The 22,900-nt window shown below is 32.0% G+C and overlaps 2 protein-coding genes across 3 annotated transcripts; one reads left to right on the top strand and one right to left on the bottom strand.

Annotated features, from left to right (window-relative positions):
* Positions 1 to 14,882: 14,882 nt before the first annotated feature.
* On the top strand, positions 14,883 to 16,159 carry LOC102614405 (vascular-related unknown protein 1). Of its 2 annotated transcripts, none has more exons than XM_052435201.1 (3): positions 14,883 to 15,587; positions 15,692 to 15,742; positions 15,879 to 16,159. In XM_052435201.1, the coding sequence occupies exons 1-3, from the start codon at positions 15,205 to 15,207 to the stop codon at positions 15,934 to 15,936; spliced, it is 492 nt and encodes a 163-aa protein (XP_052291161.1). In that variant the 5' UTR covers positions 14,883 to 15,204; the 3' UTR covers positions 15,937 to 16,159. The 2 variants fall into 2 exon arrangements, with proteins under 2 accessions (XP_052291161.1, XP_052291160.1); XM_052435200.1 differs by having other exon boundaries at positions 14,895 to 15,587; positions 15,692 to 15,755.
* Positions 16,160 to 22,096: 5,937 nt separating this feature from the next.
* Positions 22,097 to 22,660, bottom strand: LOC107175763 (uncharacterized). Its single transcript, XM_015527493.1, has one exon. It carries the CDS (start codon positions 22,658 to 22,660, stop codon positions 22,097 to 22,099), a length of 564 nt encoding a protein of 187 aa, XP_015382979.1.
* Positions 22,661 to 22,900: the final 240 nt, after the last annotated feature.

Below are 22,900 nucleotides of genomic sequence, written 5' to 3'. Positions count from 1 at the left end.
CACTTTACAATGCCACTTTACTCTTTCTCTGCCACTCAAGCAAATCAAGCCCCTTCATCGCCATTGTAATAACAAGTGCCCACCAAGGAATCGGGTTTATCAGGTACTTTTCTTTTCAATTTCATTAATAAAGCTCAGTTTCACTTTCCTAATTCCATTTAATTAATAGTTTGCTCTTTCCACTAATTCTTTTCAGGAGATTTCGGGCTTTGTCCTAATGTTCCCACTCAAAATCGTTCGAGACGGTCCCATTGCAAATTCATTGCTTGGTAAGTGGGACAATTCTTTATTATTTGTGGGGTTCATATGTTATGACATAAACCAAACTAATATTAATTTTTTGTGGTGGGTCATTGAAACCAAAAGATGATTTTCTTCTTTGAAATATTTACACGGAAAAGCTGATTTTGGAGATTATATTTTATTTTTAATTTAAATTAGTAAATATTACTAGTGAGATGGATAATGATTTCTTTTAATTGAGTGGCGCAATTTTAATCTATTATTGGTGTTGTTGACATGATGAAACAGGTAACTTCTATTAACGCCATTGAACATAGTCTCCTATATCAGCAGTGACTTCTTACGATTTGACTGTGAAGCAAAACTTGAGGTATTGCTTTCTTCTGTATAATTAAAATTCTAAATGAAATTTCTCTATTTTGATGTTTGCTTTAAAAAATTTATTGCAGTTATATTATTTTGTCTATTTTATGTTTGTTCATGTCTTATTCTGTTAACTTTTACTAGCCTATTGGATACTCTAAATGGATCCTATTTCTTTATATTTATCTTTATATGGTCCAAACTAATCACCTTTGCACAACCAAGTCTTGCCAACATTAGTAATTCAAAATGGATAAAAGATGGGTCTACTTCTCAAGGTTTCATGTTTATTTAATAAAATAATGAATAGTTTTAGGAACAGTTATAGCTTTAGATTAACCAATAAGTTATTGCTCTCATTATTATTTTTTTGTAGACATTCAGATGAATATAGAAAGGGAGCACGTGACTTTGTTAATAGTGCTCGTGCAAATTCAGGTAATCTAGATATAATAGTATGTCCCTGCATTCGTTGTAAGAATGTACAACGCCACCATTTTGATTTAGTGTATGAACACTTGGTTATGAAAGGCAAGGATCCTACCTATAATACTTGGGTTCTTCATGGTGAAAATTCTACTTATTCTGGAATGTCAATGCAATACGGTGATATTGAAATGACAGAAACATATCAGATGTATAGAGATCAAGTTTATTTTCAGGAGTCAAATGTATCAGAGCGCACACATAAAAGTAGCAAAATAGAGTTCACAAATCTTATCAAAGATGCTGAAACTCCATTGTATGATGTACAAAGCACACAAAAATATCAGCAATTGTTTCCTTATTCAAGCATAAAGTTACCCATGGTATATCTGATAAAGGTTTTGATGAACTTCTTCAAATTGTTCGTGATATTCTTCCATCAGAAAACACACTTCCTGAGTCATTGTATTCAACAAAAAAGCTACTTAAGACCTTTGACCTTGGGTATGAAAAAATACATGCTTGTGTAAATGATTGTTGCCTTTTTATAAAGGAGTTAGGGAATGCACATATGTGCCCTAAATGTGGTGCCTCCCGATGGAAAGTTAATGAGCGCACTGAAAAGATTCAACAAGGAGTTCCTACCAAAGTTTTGCGTTATTTCCCAATAATACCAAGACTTAAAAGGATGTTTAGTGTAACTGATATGGCAGAACAACTTAGGTGGCATCAAACTTATAAAAGTCAAGATGGCAAAATGAGGCATCCAGTGGATTCACTTGCATGGGATATTATAAACAAAAAGTGGCCATCTTTTGCATCTGATCCCCGAAACATTAGATTTGGCCTTGCTACTGATGATTTTAATCCCTTCCAAGATCTTGGCACAAGATATAGTTGTTGGCCTGTAATTTTAGTCATCTACAATTTGCCTCCATGATTATGCATGTCCAAGGATAGTTTAATGTTAAGTTTATTAATTCCAGGGCCAAAGCAACCAGGTAATGACATAGATATTTATTTGGCACCGCTTGTAGAAGATTTGAAAGAGCTATGGATAAATGGAGTTGAAGTGTATGATGCATTGAGTGAATCCACATTTAATTTAAGGACAATTTTAATGTGGACCATTAATGATTTCCCAGCTTATGCAAATCTGTCAGGTTGGTCTACAAAAGGAAAATTGGCATGTCCCGTATGTCGTCAAAATACTTGTTCGAAATGGTTGTCATATAGCAAAACGTTTGCATACATGTGTCATAGGCGATTTCTTCATTCTAATTATTCATTTAGGAGGAAACAAGCATGGTTTGATGGTGTCATTTAAGAAGACACTAGACCTAAGATATTCACTGGTGAAGACATTTATTCTGAAGTTAAAAACTTAGTGAATGATTGGGTAAATTAAGAAAAAAGAGGAAGAGGGATTCTTCATCATTATAGAAGAAGAAATCAATATTTTTTGACTTACCATATTGGAAGGTATGTTATACTAATCATATTATTTTATCTTCTTTCTATTATTCTATATTTGCATAATGGGTTCTAAAATGTAATATCATAGCTAACTTTTTTTTTAATTTTTATAGAATTTGCTGGTGCGCCATAACTTGGATGTGATGCATATTGAGAAGAACATATGTGATAGTATAGTGAGTACTAGAGCTGGCAAAATTTGACATGACCCGATTACCCGACACGAATACGACATAAATAAATGGGTATGGGTCGTCAAATTTAACACGATTATTAAATGGGTCGGGTCCGGGTCAACACGATTTTTTTCTGTGTCGGGTTTGGGTTAAAATTCTTGACCCATTTACCCGATCAATGACCCGATTATATTTTCTATTTTAAAATAATTTACATATTCTTATCATTAAAACTTAAATATTAGAGATGATTTTCTTTTTTTTATTCTTTAAAAGGGTGAATATAAACACAATGTTCTATTTATAAAATTTTAAATACATTTAGAGCTTCAATAGTGTAAATGTGTAAAAATTGATAGACATGTATATTTTATAATATTATATATATATAATTAAAACCTCAATAGTGTAAATGTGTAATATATTGGTAGATATGTATATTTTATAATATCGATAAATTATGTATGTACATACGTATGTATGATAGTATGTAAATATTTTATGTAACTTTTATTCAATATATAAATATTAAATGGGTTATTGGGTAACCCGATTATTTTTCCGTGTCGGGTTTTGGCCTCAATATTTTGACACGATTATTAAATGGGTCGGGTTTGGGTCGACCTAAATTTGACACGACACGAACACGACCCGATGACCCGTTTTGCCAGCTCTAGTGAGTACATTGTTGAATATAAAAGGGAAAAAGAGATGGTCTTAATTCAAGATTAGATCTTAAACGTTTGGATATTAGAAAGGATTTGCATCCTAAGAAGGAGAATAATGTACTGAAGTTACCTGCTGCATCACACACGCTCTCTAAAAAGGAGAAATTGATATTTTGTAAAAGGCTTGCTAGTTTAAAGCTACTTGATGGCTATGGCTCAAATATAGCAAAATGTATTTCAGTAGAAGAATGCAAGGTGGTTGGACTCAAGTCCCATGATTGCCATATTCCAATGCAGCAACTCATACCTGTAGCTTTAAGAGGAATTTTACCGAAGGGTCCACGAAAAGTAATTTTTCGATTATATGCATTTTTTAACGAATTGTGTAACACGGTCTTAGATAGAAGTAGATTACAACAATTGGAGGAAGAAGTGACTGAGACATTGTGCATGTTAGAGAGATTTTTCCCACCTTCATTCTTTGATATCATGATCCATTTAACTATTCACCTAGGAAGAGAAGCTCGTTTATGTGGACTAGTACAATATCGCTGGATGTACCCAATTGAGAGGTTTTTACTTGCCACCAGCTTTTTTAAAATAAAACAATAAGTAATGAAAAAATAATTAATTTATTTTACATGTGTTATGTCTCAGGTTTATGAAAATTTTAAAGGGATATGTAGAAAATCGTGCACGACCCGAAGGATGTATAGCTGAACGGTACATTGCTGAAGAGTATGCATCATTTTATAGCAAATATATAAAGCAGGCAGCCGAAATAGGTACTCAACATGGGAGAAATGAAGAATCTGAGAATGACTTATTATTAGGAGGGCGTCCAATTTCTAGAGGCAAGTCCGCAAGCCTTTCGGATGAGATGTTACATATTGCTCATCGATATATTTTATTTAACAGCTCAAAGGTCCAACCTTATATAGAGTAAGACTTCAAGACAATATGTAATTGTTGTTTTTCAAGTTTAAAAGATGTGAAAATTAACTTAAAGTTCATTTTTTTACTAGAGAACACTTGGAAGAATTGAAGTGTATGGATAAACTACTTTTAAGAAATGAAACCATGTTACAGAAAAAGCATATGGACAATTTTAGCTCGTGGTTAAATAATAAGGTTTGTAAGTAAGTTAGTTTTACTTTTACAAATATGCAATACTTATGTTTTTGAACTTTTAACCTTTTTTTTCTTCAATAGATAACAATACAGTAGAGACAAACCAATTTGCCAAAAACTTTAACATGGCTTGCAAGAGGACCAAGGAATCAAGCAATGTCATTTTCTGGATATGTTATTAATAGCCTCTGATTTCATACAAAGAAAGCTGAAAAGTCTTGACAAGATAGTGGTGTTTCACTTGAAGCAAATACAATTTGTAGAGCTAGTGCAAGGTAGAGCTAGTGCAAGGAACCCTACACAAGTTGTTGGGAAAGTCACTTATTATGGAGTGTTGAGGGATATATTAGTGCTTGACTACAATACTTTTCAAGTCCCTATTTTCAAATGTGATTGGGCTAATATAGTTAATGGTGTTAAAGTCGATGAAGGATTCACTTTAGTTAACCTTCACGAAGGACAAAGCCAATTTGGAAATGATCCATTCATTTTAGCTTCACAAGCTAAACAAGTATTTTATTATGAGGATATTGAAAAATCAAATTGGTATGTAGTATTGAAAGCAGCACAAAGAGGGTTCCAAGATTTATTATTGGCTAGTGAGAGTAATTACAGTATATGCCTACCAATTGACATAAGTGGGCATGAAACTGAAAATGATAATGAGGACGAACCTCTTAGAAGGGAAGGAGTTGAGGATATAGTGTGTGATGACTAGTTTAGTATATTAATTATTTATGTATTCTTGAATTATAGTTTATTGTTATAGTTATTTGTTTTCATGAATCTATTAATTGGTTCCTTAAATTACACAATTATGTTAATGTGATTATTTCTTCGTGATTATTTTTATATGTTTATTTCTAAACAAAGCTCTACCTTTGTCATTGGCATTAATCTCTTGTCATAATAATATAAACATTTTGTTCAGCATTTAACAATTGTGCAGGGGGGTAAAAGAGATGGACAATGCTGAAGTAAGTAATTTTTTTTTTTTTGTTCAACATTGAATTATAATTTTTTATCTTCATATACTTATTTTATTTCTGTTTGTTCCTACATAAATTATGCTATGTATAAAGTCTTCTAAGCAAGGTGAAAAAAGAAGTCGAGATAAATTTGGAGAAAATGCAACTATTGAAGGGGAGAATGGACCATTAGCAACTAGCAATAGAGAAAATGCGCACATATCTCAATCTGATGACAAAGGCACAAAAAAGAAAAGAGGTCCAACCAAACTTGGAATGATTCAAGATCGATCTCCACCGTTGAGCATTGAGTTTAACGAATGTGGCCAGGCAGTAGGTGTAAATTCTGATAAATATACATCTTTTATTAGAGTTATAACACGAGAACATGTGCATGTTTGTATGAAAAATTGGCATTCGGTTGACCACAAGCTAAAAGAAGATCTTTGGTCATTAGTGCAGGTATATGATATTATGCAATTATTATCTTTATTAACAAATACATCATTTATCTTGAGATTTATTATATCAGCTATTGGTTTGCATTTTTCTTATAATTTATACAGGAAAAATTCGTTGTGGATGAGTCTCGTAAACGCTTGGCTTTAAGAATGATGGGTGATTGCTGGAGACGATACAAATTAGAGCTAACAACTAAGATCAAGCAAGCCAACAAAGAACATAATAAACCACGTGTACTTGCTCTTATCAAGCCAAAAAATATAACTTCAAAGAAGATTGGGCTAAATTTGTCAAGGAAAGGTTGTCTCCAGAATTTAAAGTAAGTTAGTCCATTGCATTGCAATAATGGTATTCAAATTAAGTTTCATATCTATTAAAATTATACATTTCAATGTTTGATTGATAGGCAATAAGCAAGAAGTTTAAAGAAATGAGAAATAATCAGGAAGTGGTTCATTCAATGGGCCGACTAGGTTATGCTAGAAAGGAGCATACCATGGTATGAATTTATTTAATTCGATTATTTTTTGACACTTATTTGATTTACTTTAAATTACATATTTTTCTTAATTATAGAAAAAGGAGAGTTCAAATCCATCCGAAATCACTAGAGTTTATGTTTGGATTGAAGGCCATCTTAAAAAGAATGGTCAACTTGTTAATGAAGCAGCTTCTAAAGCATTGGTAGGAGATATCTATACAAAGTATTCTTGTTATAACTATTCATATGTATGTTATTAATAATGTTATTTTGCCTTATTCTAGGAAAAAGTTAGAGAGTGTCATCATTCAAAAGATAATGCAAGGTCTAACAACATACGTAATGATGCTATTGCAAAAGTATTTGGACCTGAAAAGCGTGGACAAGTTCGAGGACTGGGGTTCGGAGCCACTCCCACTCAATTATAAGTATATATTCGATCTACTGGAAAAGTAAAAGAACTTCAAAACCAACTGCAAGCTCAATCTGAAAGAATGTCTGTCCTTGAAAAGAATTATGAGCATTTGACAGTTGCGCTTTTAAAACAATGCCAACAGGTAAATGACTATATGATAATGCATATATACATGTAACTAGTTATTTGAAATCCATTCTAAGACTTTAGAGAATTCTAATCATTTACAGAATCCAAGCAAAGGTTTTGATGATATTATAACTTCTCAAGCTTTTACTCCTCAGGTAATGCTTTTTTATCTTTTTTTAGACTTATTAAGAATGCTTCATTGAAAAGAAAAAAAAAAGTACTAGCTAAACCAACTTTTATTTCTTACTCCTATAAGTTGTAAATCCATATTCGTCTTGCTTATAGTCACAACAAGGAAGTGGTACAATGCAAGAAAATGGCCACTATGAAAATGCAAGATATTATTTATTGAATTGGTATTCAGATGATGTTGATGAAATTGTGGCTGAAGGAAAGATTGCCTCAACAGACCCTAAGGCAAAAGTTCACCACATGCCTCTTGGAAGAGATTGTTGGAAAGTTTGAGTGGAATCAATATCTGATGGTATGGATGAAGTGACTTTATATAAAGTGACAGATAAAGCTCATATAATAGTTGAGGCTTTGTGAAGCACTATTGCTTGGCCAAAAAGTTGCATTAAATTGTTTTAAAGAAGGTATGTAGGCATACAAATATTCTCTTTGGTATGTATATATAATTATTTTTCAAATGCAGCAAATAAAAATTGATTTAGTTAACCTTTTTGTAGGAGTTTATGCCTTGAAGAAGATGTTTTTGTTGGCGTGTATATATGCCTTGAAGAAGTTTTTGCTGGAATTACAAGTTGAAGAAGCTTTTGTTGGAGATGATTTTTTGAATTTGATATTTATGGAATTGCAACTGCCACTAATGTGTTTTAATTATTTTTTTTTGGTGTTTTGCTAGATGGAAATTATACTGGTGTTGGAAATTTCTATGGATTAATTGTATGAATACTAAAATATTGGTGTGACTTTTAGCTGGGATGTGTGGTCATTACTATGTTTATCAAATCTTATTACAATAAGCCGAATATTTGAATTAGTTCAAATACATTTTATATATGGTGACAGTAGTGTAGTAGTAGTTGTAGTAAGTAAGTAAGTAATAATAATAATAATAACAATAATAACAATAATAACAATAATAACAATAATAAAAATAATAACAATAATGATAATAATAATAATAATAATAATAATAATTATTATTATTATTATTATTATTATTATTATTATTATTATTATTATTATTATTATTATTATTATTATTGGCACCATGCAAGATATGTTGTTTATTGTTAAAAAAAAATTGAAATTAATGGCAACAATTAGTTGCTTGTTGCTATATAGTTTATGACAACATTCACAAGCTTGTAGTCAAAAATTTGGATGCACATGACCTTTTTAACCACAGTCACTACAAGTTGTCATAAGACATTTAACAACATTCATATCTTTTTCAACAACGTGAATTGCGCGTAGTTGAAAGTTACCTACTTTTCGCTACAGCAAGAACCGCAACACGCATGTGCTCGTCGTGAAACCCCTTCCACAACAAGCTTTGCCTGTTGTCATATAGTATTTTTCTTGTAGTGTGTGATATACTAAATTTCTTTTTTTTTTTCCCATGTATCAGGAGAAAAGGATGACACAATAGGCTATTTCATTATTTTAGAAGAACTCAAAGATTGTATTATTGTATTTGAAATGCAAGGACACATAATTGATTTAGAAGGTACTGTTTATTTCCTGATGGGTAGCTTTATATTACCATACATATACCTGAAACTAGTGTTTGAATGTGTGATGAATGTTATGAAAATCTTCTTACTGTCTAAGTAGCAAGTTGGGAACAAAACTTAAAATCTGAAAAGCCTCCTCTTGAACTGCCTGATTTCATCAACAATGTCTCTATAGTGATACATAAAACAGAAAAATTAGATAAATGCTAATTCTTTGTACTTTTTTTTTCTTTATTTGCAGGTTTTAATGGGAGTGACCATTGTCCTATTTCACTTGAGATTTCATAAGCCAGTTCAGCTAAGGGGGGAAAAGAAAAAAAATATCGATGTCTGAGTGAAATTGATTTGTATGTTCGTAACGATGTAATGATGTTATTATAATCTTTCAACAATACTAATTCCTCAAATTTATTAATGCGAAATCATGTCTTTACTACATAAGCTAGTTCAGCTGAGGGGGAAAAAGAAAAAAAATATCGATGTCTGAGTGAAGTTGATTTGTATGTTCGTAACGATGTAATGATTTTATTATAATCTTTCAACAATGCTAATTCCTCAAATTTATTAATGCAAAATCATGTCTTTACTAACTAGTGACAATGTCATTTGTCCAATTTAACTTCAATTGCTTGTCCTCGCCTTTCAGTAAATTTTATTTTTTAACTTTGAATATGCTCATTATGGCCTAAACATTTGATTTATGTCATAATAATAGAATCAAAACAGGGTATGAAAGTCTTCGATTGAAAGTATTAGTAGATTACGAATAAATATAATATAAAAAACAGTTGAAATAATTTTTTAAAAGAGCAATTTTAGTTAAATCAAAACATCAAAAGTAGCTTCTAATAACATCCTACTTCACGAAACAACAAAGATTTATTTGATAATTTATTATTTTGGAAGGGAGGGTATTTTAGTAATTTTAATAGTCCACTAACGGTCAACTCAACATATAACTAACGGCATGAGAGGTATCTGCAATTATATCAATACATTCTATCTAAGTGTTAATACACCAAATCTCAGGGGAGGTCCCTGAAAATTACCATTTTTGTGTAACGGGAACCCATCGTACAAAATTTGGTGCAATGGGTTCCTGTCACACAAAAATTCAAACCGGAGGCCGTTGCACAAAATTGTCACATGGGCTCCAAACCCATCGCACGAATTAGTGTGATGGGCAGCACCCATCACGTGAGTTCGTGCGATGGGCGCTGTCATCACGCCAATTTCATGCGATGGGCGCTCATCGCACAATTTTGTTGCGATGGGTGCTGCTATCGCGCAAAAAAATGGGTGACTCGGGAATGCACCAAAATTTGCGATGGCTGCTGCTCATCACACTATCCATCACACACACACACATTTAAAACAACACGCTCTCAAAACAACAACTACCACTACAAGGACCACCGCCACCATTATTCTCAAGCTACTACCACTATTATTCTCCAATTTCATTATTAATTAATAAAATATGAATAAAATAGCTAACCTAGGTTTTATTGAAGTTGAACAATGGATCTTGGTGATTTTCTTCGCCGTTGAAAGTGGATCAGACACCGACGATGGGTGGAGCCACCGCCAACAATGGATGTTTTTGGTTGTTGGAGAGATTTGCGTGAGAGAGATTGAATTGGGGGAGAAATGTGAGAGGGTCACTTTGGTCCGAAACTTTTGTTTTAGCTAATGGTGATAGAAATAACTTTGAGGGGTTAAAATTAAAAAAATTTAGAGTTATTTTCGTAAATTTCCCAAGGATGCCAATAATCCAACTCATCAATATGCATATTGGATCTTTTAATTCTTTAAGGTAGTGTTTACTTTTTGGAGTGGGAGTGTGGAGTGTGGATTTCTCCCACTCCAGTGTTTACTTACCTTAAAAAAGGGGGGAGTGGGAGTGGAAATCCGTAGGTCCCACCTAATTTTGGAGTGGGGAGTGGGATTCCCACTCCCATGGGGAGAGGTGGCAGTGGGAATCCACTTCCCCCTCTTCCTATTTTATCCTTATAATTAAAATAAATAAATAATATTTAATAAAATAAATAAATAAATAATATCATATTTAATAAAATAAATAATATCATATTTATTAAAAATAATAATTATATCATATTTATTAAAAATAATAATTATAACATATTTATTTTATTAAATTTAATAAAATAAAAATAAATAAATATTATATTTAAATTAATAATATTAAACATTAATTTTAATAAATATTATTTATTTATTTATTTAATAATAATAAATATTTTATTCTAAAAAATATTAATTTTGTACTATATTATCAATAATAATATTTCATTTGTGTTGCTATTATTAATAATTTTTATTCACATAATTTAAATTAAAATTAATAAAAATTATGATTTACATAATTAAGAATATTAGTAATTATTATTAATTTATAAATATAATAAAATATTTATTTTATTTTTCAAATATATTTTTTTTATTAATTTTTTAATTATAAATTATAATTCTGTACATAAGGATAAAATTGTAATTTAAAAAAATTTACTCCAAATCCAAGACAAAGTAAACAAATAATTGGAATTCTGATTGACAATCCATACTTTCATTTAGTCTAAGTAAACATCATACTCCCACTCTCACTCCACACTCCTAATCCAAGGATTCCCACTCCTCAAAATTTTCACTCCAATCCAAAAAATAAACGCAGCATAAATGTATTTGAAAGGCGAACATAATTTTTTGGACTAAGCCTGTCATTTTGGGCCAGTATGCTGGTTAGAAAAACCTCACAATCATGACTATATACACACATACACAACTGAACTGCCTTACGCACCGAATATTAGACAATTTTAGAAAAATGGGGCAATTCAGATAACGATTTTAATCGATCTCCGCTACTGTTGATGCCATTGCATTGCATACAATGAAAATGAAACAACATTACCAGTGTTTTCATTGCAACGACAAATTAGTACTTTACACATTACTCAGTTTCCATTTCCATTGTTTCATGAACGACTACAATTTATGAAGGAACCAATTGCTTCCACAAGAGTCATTTATACTGTTCCTGTGAAGAGAAAATTCACGAGTCTTGTATTTTTAGATGGCATACATTTGTAATCTTCTATTTCAAACTGCATTTTCTTTTAAATCAGTTTGATCACACTCACAGTCACTTTCATGCATGCCCTTCACGATTGGCCCTCTGCATTAATTTATTTAAAACGTTTAGACAAATTCAAAAGAAACTTGCTATAATCTGCTGGATGAAGATTCATGCATCATAATAAACTTGTATTGCATAAGTGTTACTGAAGCATACAATGGGAATGAAACAACACACACTAGTGTTTTCATAGCAAGGACAACTAGTACTTTACACATCACTCAGTTTGTGGGTTCAAATTGTCACGTCAGTTTGAAAGGAAAGATGAAATCTGGAGTCAATGAATTTCTAAATACCTGATAAAAGTTGTTTGTTTTTTAGCAGTCTTCTATGGGTTTTGTGTCCAGACAAGTACGGAAAGTGGTTGCAAATGGAGAGCCCCATGATTGATATTGGTATCAGAACTATTTTCAATTCCAATGCTTGATGAAATGACGTCAATTTAGGACTGTAGTGTGAAGTGATTGCTTCTGAAAACACGCGTCATTCAATCTCTCATTGTCTCAGGGTGATTGTACTCATGGATGAGACTGAGACTAATTTTTATTCAACGTGAAAACTGAATAATGTTTTTTTGTATATTGAACCAATAATGCACTACTTTCAGATCTGGACGACTTCAATAATCACTCGTTTTCGTTCGCGTTACAAATTACTCTGCAACAGTGTATGTTATAAGAGGTCTTGTTGGCTTCAGGATCTAATGGATACTTTTGAGCACGTGACCGATAATTTGGGAAGTATAACAAAAATTCAGAAATTGTTCTAACATACAATGGTTGTTGTAAGCTAAGCTTGTTGCTTTTCAACTATGTCTAAAGCTTATTATGTTTGTCCAGCCATGTCCATCATAGATAGATTTTACCCTTGGTTTAGTAATACTGGAGAAATGTTTATAGAAATCTGAGAAAGTAAGCTTTGTTATCTGCTAGCTATATTTAGCCAGGTATATGAACCAAGGTGTGGGGTAATGAATTAAACTGACGTGAGGGAAATATATGAATCAGTTCGATAAGAATAATGTGGTGACGAAACTTGAAACATGTAACGTAGGTGAGTTAAGATAGAAAAATTTAGCTTTGATGTATATGTTTGAAACTGATAAGGAGAGATTGAAAGTGAGATGGTCAATGCTAGAGATAGAACCTGGAACACTAATCAGAAAATTTGCTTTTATGATGTATGTGTATCTTTGGCATTTTGGTAAGAAGAAACTTGTTGAGCGACAATAATAGTAGTAGTATCTAAGAGAAGGCTTGCTTAAAATATACAATAGAGGTGCATATTACAACTATTAAATAGGTATACCATAGCTTAGTTAAAAAAATCTATAGTTGAAAAGCTCATTACATGTAGCTGCATCAAAAGCTTAATCCGAAAAATTCACAGAGAATATACTTTCATCGTTTTGTAATTAGCTTGACTTTGAATATAAAATAAGAAGGTGTCCACCTCTTAATCAAAATCATAAAAACAAATTTTGAATTGAAAACTAATAAAAATATTAGTAATTAAGTTTATTCCTACCAAAATCATCTCAGTTACCGCAGGCATCATAATCAGATTTTTTGTAAACAAAAAGAAAAAAGGTAACTAATTAAAAACATGAAATGGGTTTCCCTTTCCTTTTTTATTTATTAAATTCTTATTATTCGTGGCAAAACACAATACACAAGCATGACACAAAATGAGCATTGATGTGTGGCCAGCCATATTCAATTACTTCTTTATAATATATATATATAATGGTGGATTAAAATTCAAGGCACAAACCCTCTTTCGGAGGACAATGAAGTGGACGTCTCATTTTTGCATTGAAATGGATCTTTTAGACAATGATTATAAGCCTGTGCAAACAAACATGCACGGGTTAAATATTCATCAAACCCTCAAGCATTATTCTTTTCCCGAACAACTCAAACTATTTGAACCTGTCAATATTTAATCAGTATCTTATTGGATTCTTTATTTTTCATGTTCACCAGCTATTTTTCTCCATCTAGGACATGAAATTTCTTTTTAGACTTAGCGTTACCAATTCTGGCGAGATTAAATGTGAAAAAAATCATTTTAATTAAACAAATAATACAATCCAGGCCGGCTGAGGACTTGGTAATCTTCACAAAATCATCATCTAGAAAATGGACCACTGATTTATTATGGCCAAATCAACAGGGGTCCGTTCTAGATGTAAAAGTTTTCATTCTTACTTCTCTGAACATCTATGAGTTATAAAGAAAAGTTGAAATTGGATCCTATAATGTGCCACATGTTTCAGTTGAGATACATATAACCAATATTAGATTTAGCCTTATTATCCACAGTATTTTTAATTCGATGTTCAGATTATTATTCACTAACGCGAGACCACGTGAGATCTGACATGATTTTGACACAAATAATTTAATGGTGTTCTGGACAGGTTTATGCACCAGTCTGACAGATTGAGTGGTGATTGACTAAGCTTCATCATAGAGGTAAGTTCAGGCGAATTTGTGATGCAATTAAATTACCAATGTATTTGTAATTGATTTTTTATTCAAAAAAACTGTAAAAGTACGTGTGAGCTGGGTGAGGTCAAAAATTCCCAGAGACAGGCTTCCAGGCTTTAAGGTTAATTACCCACAAGAAAAAACCTACTCAGTTTCATGGGGCCGGTAGCTGGCAAATACCTTTGCTTCTAGTATTATTATCCAATGTCTTCTTTACTTCCAGAAAAAAAGGTTGAGAATGAAGTCAAGTAACTGCATCTGCATTTGGAGTCCGCAACTAAAGCTAGTCTGTGTTCATCTTCAAATACTAGATCTGACCTAAGGTGCATGATTGAATGAGCTCATGTTAAGGCACCTGCCACCAAGCCCATTCCCATTGTCAACTTGGGCTGGTATTTTTTCATTACAAAGACTTGAAGTCTTAGGCTGAGTATGTCAGCAGCTCGCTTTATTGAAGAAGTTGTCCAAAATTTTGTTTTTGATTTCAATAAATATTAAAGACTCATTAATTGTATTTGGTTGAGAGGTAAGTGCAAACAAAGAAAAAAAAATGGCTGCCGGAGTGAAAAATTTTTTAGAATGAAAATCTCACTTTGAACCACAAAGGTCAACTCCCCTTTACTTTTTAACAATTTGTTTTCTTCTCTGCACGTTCTCTCTCTCTCTCTCTCTCTCAATCAGCCTCTTTGCTATTTTCTGAGGCAACTGCTGATTTTTAACTTCCTCAACTTCTCCTTCATTCATGGCCCACATTGGACACACCAAGATTCTACATTATAGCTTCCCTTCAATTTCTTGCATTATTTTATCTTCTCTTTTTCTCTTATAAATAATCTCTCTTCAGAAAAAAATGCTTCTCAAACTTTTTCTTTCTTTCAATATCTTCCTAGTTAGATTATATTTCCGATCATCATATGGAGGACTCTATGTCTATGAATTCATATATGCAGCAGCAAAAAACTGTTGCTACAAAAGCAACAACAATAGGCTCAGGCTCAGGCTCTCCTCATGATGAGCCTGAAGAGGAGAGTGGCTGGACTGCTTACTTTGAAGATTTTTCAAACGATAATATTAATAGAGAAGAATATAGTTATTGCTCTAGCTTTGGTAGCCCTTCTTTGGTTTCCGACGCTGCTTCTTGTGCTGCATGGAAATTATCAAACAAACATCGTGTTGATGTTGCCACCAGCAAGATGCCAAAGAAGTTAAATTTCAAGAAACCAAGAGCCAGACAAATTTGTGATGATGATTCTTTAGAAGATACTGCTAGCTCACCTGTAAATAGCCCCAAGGTCAGGTTAACTAAAAACCAAAACAGTTTCTTGTATCTTCTTTAATTTCTTTGCCTTATAATTTTCTCTCTGGCTTTAACAATTATTGATATATCTATATACAGGTCAGTGATTTTGAACCGGTTGATCATGTAAATCCCAGGAAGCCTGATGATCATATGTATAGTTCTCTGGTATACTTAATACAGATTATTGTTATTTTTTTCTGCTAATATTATTTATTGTTGTATTGTTAATTTGGTTTGGTGTTGATGGCTAGCCTAACAAAAATTACTTGGTCTCTGATGATTTTGTAGGGGAAAGGAACCGCCTCAGAACATTACTCAGAGATGCAGCAGGAACAAAGAAGTATGAATTTCAATGTTGGGAACAATGATTGTACAGATTTGAAGGGAAGAGGGCTATGCTTGGTTCCTTTGTCCATGTTAGTTAATTACCTTGGTTAATTAGTTTTAGTTATTCCATCTCTCTCTTGATCTCTCATGTCTTGTAGAACAACTCTATTGTCAGTCTTGTATAAAGAAAGTTTCTGGCAACGTATGTTAATTATAATATATAATTAACCATATATTCATGATCCCCTCATCCTCATGTTCAAATTTCTTTCTTGTAGAAGAAAATTGAAAACGTAACCTAAACGTTTACGCAAAGCATGTGATAATCTTATAAAATAAGATCAGAATAGGAAGAACATCAAGAGTCTGATGAAATGATTGAATTAGTATAACTATTATATGTAATTTAGGGTAAGCTTTGAATAAATATATGCGAGTGATGACCTTTACATCTCATTACGTGTATGTTACAAGGGCAACCGTTTTCTTTTTGGTCAATTTTTTTTTAAATTTATTTTTGGGTGGTTTAGGGGAGACGAATGAGCCACTTCAACTGCCACTAGATACAGTGAACTTACTATTAAGGAACATTAACGAAGCGGTGAATAAATATTATATAGTTAAGGATACAACGATTGTTTTTGGTTCTTTCAAGTTCCAAACATTCCCAAAGCCAAAACATTTTATAATAATATTTAACTAATTTTATCTCTGTCGTTTCCAACTTCTTGATATAAAAAATGACAGGCATTTCTTCCAATACTAAGCCAATAACCAACTTTAATGAAATAGTCAAAAACAAACGGCTTATCATACTTTGTAAAATGCCCCCCAAAAAAAGGAAAAAGAAAATAGGGATAGTTGATATAGAAAAATGAAAGAGATACGATGTGTGGTGAAGGCGCCTAGATTTATAGATGTTTTATGATAATGAATTAATTAATTAAAGGCAAGAAAAGGTCTCACTGTATGCAAGCAACTAATCAAGCAAATCCCATTTTGTTTAATATTCATCGTCGACCCTACAAAAATAAAAATAGAAACATGCGCAAGTGATAGTGGACATGTATAAGTTAAAATACACACATACAAAATGATACATTATTCAAAAGGGAATGAGAATCACAACCGAATCCAAAGGGATTATAAGTTTCATTTGTACCCTCAAAGTAAACAATATAAAAGTGGCAATGATAAAACGGAAAAGTAGATTGATAGTTTTAAATATTAATTCATCCCCAACCTCTTGCAGGCCATTCATTTAAATTATACAGAAAGGAGCTGCCATGGAAAGACCCCTCCATGTGCAAAAGCATTAAAGACAGGTGAAGCACAGAAGAGCAATAGAGAGAGTTGTTGTTGTTAAGGACATTCATCTGAAATACCACCATTAATTCTCCAGCTGGGTTGACTCTTTCTTCTAGATTTTCTTCATTCTGATTCCTTACCATGGGACAGTAAATACTTCAATACTTTAAGGAAAGTGATTCTCTAATGCAACTGCACTATGTTGCTCTTTAATTAACAGTGTCAATTTATAGAACCAGTCCGTATAATATATAACTTTAAATTCGCATTTTAAAACATCTAAGACTTTTAAACCAAGCTAAAAGTTCTTATTTCAAAGAAATTTAAGCGTGGTTCATATCAATTGTGTTTACATATTTACTACCCTAATTATCAAGGAACTTTATTATCAAATTATTGTACAGAGATAATGTGGTAACGGAGCTACTATTTGCTACGGTCTGTCAATCTTACGAGTCAAGTTTTATTTTCCTGTTTTCTTCAAAATTATAGGTTGATATTAAATAGTAAAAGACTAAAAGAGAGCCCAAACTCGTGTTTAGCTAAAGATATGTACATAATTAAGGCGGCTTTTGACGATATACAGCTACGCAAAGTTGAAACATGCGCACACCAACTTGACATTAATTTCTTACTATTTCAGTGTCCATTAACTGAAGAAGAGGATATAACTCGCATTGTCTCACAATACACAATAAAGCTAAAACAAAGAATTAAAATAAAATAGTTTCTTAAGAAATTATACAAAGCTTAATGATTGTTCAATACAAAACACAAAAGGAAGATCTCTAAATGTCAATAAGTGCAATATAATCCAAGACTCGCAAAATGATTTTAGTTATCCGTGAAAAATTAAAAAGGAAAAATGCCAATTCAATTTGTGGGTTCTTTGTATGTAATTTTTTAAAGTCGGCATCACAATTATATGATTAGAACGTTTATTATATGAAAACGGAAACTAGACCTGTGTTGATGGTGTTTCTGTAGCCACAACGAGATAAAAATGTCACTGCCGGCATAGTTGCATCATATCAATAATACATGCAACCCAATTTAAATCGATAATAATTTGTAGTCCATCCAAAAGCGCAATTAATCTTTTTGTGAACCATTGATTTTAGATTGATTCATTCAAGTTAGGTGACCAATCAAATAATTAACAACCACTAATGATGTGATTTTGATTTTGGAATGGTAGATTGCTTGTCTAATTCAAAATCTGTTCACAACAATAACATCATTAGATTACAAAAAACTCTATTGTACGTTCTCTTTTATTATCCAAATTTATATACTAAAAATGATCTACATAATTATTTTTTAAAATATAAAGGTTACTGTGAACGTATCTCTAAAACGTGGGATGTCAGTCCTGAATACTACTTTTGAATTCGTTAATTAATCATTATTGACCTCATACTTTTAGGTAATTTAGATAGAAATGTATTCTCTAATACCATATCTAATAATCTTATCATCACAATTGTTAAAGAGGATGAGTGATTTAGGCTTTTAAGTTTTAGCTATAAAAATAGCTAGCTAGAATGACCTTTTGTTTCCATTCACTTGAGAAAAGCATGAGAAGAAGCAGATAAACTACTATATTATCGTCACATCATGATCCAATTAAGCAGTCTAAAAGTGTCCACTAAATTGTTTGATTAAAGAATAATATATAATTTTCTAACAACACTTGTCAGCTTTTGTGTTGCAACTTTAGGGTGTATTTACACTGCTTAAACAAAACTCATTGGGGCCATGTCACGCCCAATGTTTCTGCATACAATTTTTAACTCAACTCCTTCAAATTGTGTTTGAACATTTGATTTTAACTAAAATATAACATGCTAGTTAAAGAGTCACACTCCGTTCTATAACTTTGTAAAAAAAATCCCTATTCAGTTGTATACAGTGGTGTTAGTATTTGCTTTAATAATGATATTTAGGTGTTAAAGCAGCCGTAAATAGCTACTAAATAGCGGTATACAGCATCAAATTTAAATTTAAAAATTTAAAAATGTTTGTATCTCAAATGCTTAATTTGAAAGTCTAAATTATTAACAATAACTTTTTAAAATTAAAATACAATAAATATAACATACAAAGAGATATTATTGTAAACTGTCATACATCGAGCAGTCTCTTATATTATCATTTCACTTCCACAACTTTGTAAATAGGATCAATTGTTAGCATTTAAAGTCTAAAATGTCTCTTTGGCTATCACAAGTCATTAAAAAAAAAAGCCTCCAAAAATCAACAGGCTGGCGTAGACGACGGACGTTTTTGCATTATTGACCAGAAATTAAATGGCTTCTCTTTTACACTACACAAAAAATAGTTAATGCTTTCATGAGAACCCATGAGCTCCAGATCATCAATTTGCGTGATTTACGGACAATGGCAAGTCTTCTAAGGAGTGAGCAAAAGAAATTGATGAAATTATGGCCCACAAAAATAAGGTAATTTGATCAGTAATTGGTATCCATGTGCACTTTGTTGAACCTCAAATATTAGTCCATTTTGTATTGACTTTTTCTAAACACTTGATGTTTCTAATAACCCGTGATAAGTGAATTAATAAGATAAATGAATAATAATGATAGCCCATTGAATATTGCCCGTGAAGAAAGTTGGAAGCACTTTCTTGCCGAAGAAAAACTTTTTTTTTTTCGGCAACAAAAATAACCCGTGAATCTACTTTTCTTTGCTTGCAAACATTGCATAAGTATCTTTATATATATATGCCGGCCTCCAACAACCACTATATTAAACAAAATTTAATTAGAGAATAAAATCTTAAACCCTCATCTTGTATATCTATTAACATATAAAAATATTTTTTAAAAAATAAAAGAGAGAGAGGAAAGGGGTGAAGGTACTTCAAAATATTGTCTACATTCAATCATTTGTCACGCTCATTTAAATTAATTCTCTAGATATTAGTTATAGAAAATCAATTAATGTATAATGAATGGGGACTGCGCTAGTAATATGTATGTTCTTCATCTCAAATCCATGAAGATTAATTAATTTAGTTATATTTGTACTTAGTCAACCGACTTAATTTTCTTCATTTTGTTTAAGTAATTTTTATCTAATTAAATCATGACCAATTTTAGAATATTCTCAACTAAAGCAAATAGCTGAACGATTCTTCAATTTGTGAAAATTAGGCATGTAGATTCTAGAGCATTGTATTATTTTATTTCTTTACTGAGCTAAGAAGAAAGTGTGTCTATTCAACTAAATATTCTTGTCTAAAATAATCTTTAATTAATTTCTTCGTCAATAGCCTGTGAAACGTTCTTGTCACTGATGGTAACATAAACCAATTTCTATTCGTGAAAGTGAGTCCACTTAGGCACACTAATTAAAAAGCCTGCTCTATTTTGACAACAACGGAATAAAGGATGTCTCTTCAATCGTACAGCTTTGAAATACTAGAGCAAATTATGTCCAATATTGCACATGGATGTGTTACCAAATCACTCATTTAAATCCCCCACGTACGAAAAATAATTAGTACCTCCACAATTTGGGGCAGACCCCAAAAAAAATCATTTACAATATATTTATGTTTTGAAATTCTAAATTAGATTTTCTCTCACATTTGCCCCCAATAATTTAAAAGGTTTGACACTTTACTCTAAAATTAAGTATTTTTTTCTTTTAATTTGACCCCTCAAAGTTCCATATATATAATTTTTGGCCCTCAATTCCAATTTTAATTTTGCCCACTATGGAACAGTGCCACTAGTGTTTTCACCAAACAATCAATTAATTTCGTACAACCGAGCGTACATAATGTATTAGCATTACTAATTATAAAAACTATCCCAAAATTTGTACCCTGAAAGCAGTTAAAACGACAGGAAAAAAAAGTTGTGAAATTGGGTGTCGAATTTGGTTTCAGCAAAGAAACATCTTTAATGGGTAAATTGATCACTTGTGAGGCATATAAAGATGATTATAATAAATTCACTAGGGAACAGAGTTAAAATTTGAATGGTTTTCGCATTTTTATTGGATTGGTTTATAATCTCTTAATTAATGCATGTTAAGATAAAGGGGTGATGATCATTTGAGCATCACTGTTAAAATTTTCTATGAATGGAAAACGCTTTTTTTTCATTTCGCAAGTACATAGAGGCCCACCAATGACTTCCGTGTCTCCATTTTAAATGCTAGTTAACAACAAGTTACATCAGGTCCTTAATGAACAGATCTTAATTCTATTTTATTATTTTTGTCTGTAATCGAAGTAACCCTTTCAAACTTTCGTTTATTTTATTGTAGTCAAATATTTAGTTGTGAGCAATTTATTGGTTTGGAGACTTCTAATTTGTCAGCTAAGGATGTAACACTAAAAACTTGACCAGAAGGCAACATAGTGGACTATAAATGATTGTTTTCTTGTTAAATTTCTAGCAATTATGAAATAAACAAGCATAGTTTCTTCCTCATCATCATGGGGCTCTGGCAGTATCGCATCGCTTGTCACATTTGACAAAGATTTCAAATTGCTGCTTAAATACCAATCGTTTGGTTTCCTGACCAGTGAATTATATGCTCTCATTAATAATTTATCCCAACAGTAGAAACTAAGATAGCTTCTCTAGATTATTAACTTTCTTTTTTCACAAAAATATAAAAACATATATACGATACCATATTTTTTTAGTGTAGACGTTCGCAGTTTTAGATATTGAAATTTAAAGAATATCATTATACAACAAATTAAAACCAAAGAAAAAAAATTATATTGCTACAGAACACTATTGGATTGTCTAATTAAATCCGCATTTTACCACTAAAAATTTTCACGATGATACGAATAATATGAGGGATAAAAAATAACTCAGTAATGATTATAACTTGATTTTGGACTTACAGTTGGAATCCACCTTTTGGGTTTTGGTCCAAAGTGTGAAATCACAAGTGCTCATTGCCCTTGCATGTAAACTGAGAAACTTAAGCATAGTCACTTCCCCATGCAAGTTGGCTACGGAGGTCAAATTCAAGCTACCAGATTCAATATCACCCAAAAAATAAGGACTCGATAACAATTTATCAGCCATAAGATCTGCAGAAGTTGAAATGTTGATCTTGCCGCGAGCAGGCACCAGGGCTGCCTCAATCGGAACATCAGCAACAATGCCTCCGCGATAATTCACATGAGCTGTTGTGTTCCTGTACTTGAAGCTGCCATAGTTTCTATTGTCAATGGTGACAATCATGCGCAGTGTAGCATTCAATGTTACGTTCGGATAGCCGCCGCCGGTTGTGATGTTTTCAAGCGCCACAGGATGGGCGGTAATCTCAGGTTGCTTAGGCTTGAAGATGGTGAGCGATAATGTTGTGATGAGAATGACAAATATGAATAAAAAAATTGCCGTCACTCCACAACATATTTTTAGTTTTCTAGTGTCCATGTATTTCTCCGATTTGTGAATAATTATTAGCCATGAAAAAAGGTACAGTATTTAAGCATAAAACACATAGAGGAAATTAATGAACTTTGAATGCAAAATTATGCCTATCTTTTGAAGAACGTAATGTTTGTTTTGCTGGAATTGGCAAATTAAGGTTCAAATTAAATTGAGTCAATACTTTGAATGCTAGTCTAAGCAGATAGCTTATTGATACCGATACAGACCGACCCTTGTAATCCA

Source organism: Citrus sinensis, chromosome 2 (assembly GCF_022201045.2).
Source record: "Citrus sinensis cultivar Valencia sweet orange chromosome 2, DVS_A1.0, whole genome shotgun sequence".
Lineage (NCBI taxonomy): Eukaryota > Viridiplantae > Streptophyta > Magnoliopsida > Sapindales > Rutaceae > Citrus > Citrus sinensis.
The sequence above is the reverse complement of the archived record's forward strand: the minus strand, read 5'-3'. Positions and strand labels throughout refer to the sequence as shown.

Coding starts and splice junctions, on each gene's coding strand:
- LOC102614405 (XM_052435200.1), top strand. CDS start 15,205: ATGGAGGACTCTATGTCTATGAATTCATATATGCAGCAGCAAAAAACT. Junction 15,588..15,691: donor GTAAATAGCCCCAAGGTCAG/GTTAACTAAAAA, acceptor TATACAGGTCAG/TGATTTTGAACCGGTTGATC. Junction 15,756..15,878: donor ATCATATGTATAGTTCTCTG/GTATACTTAATA, acceptor ATGATTTTGTAG/GGGAAAGGAACCGCCTCAGA.
- LOC107175763 (XM_015527493.1), bottom strand. CDS start 22,660: ATGGACACTAGAAAACTAAAAATATGTTGTGGAGTGACGGCAATTTTT.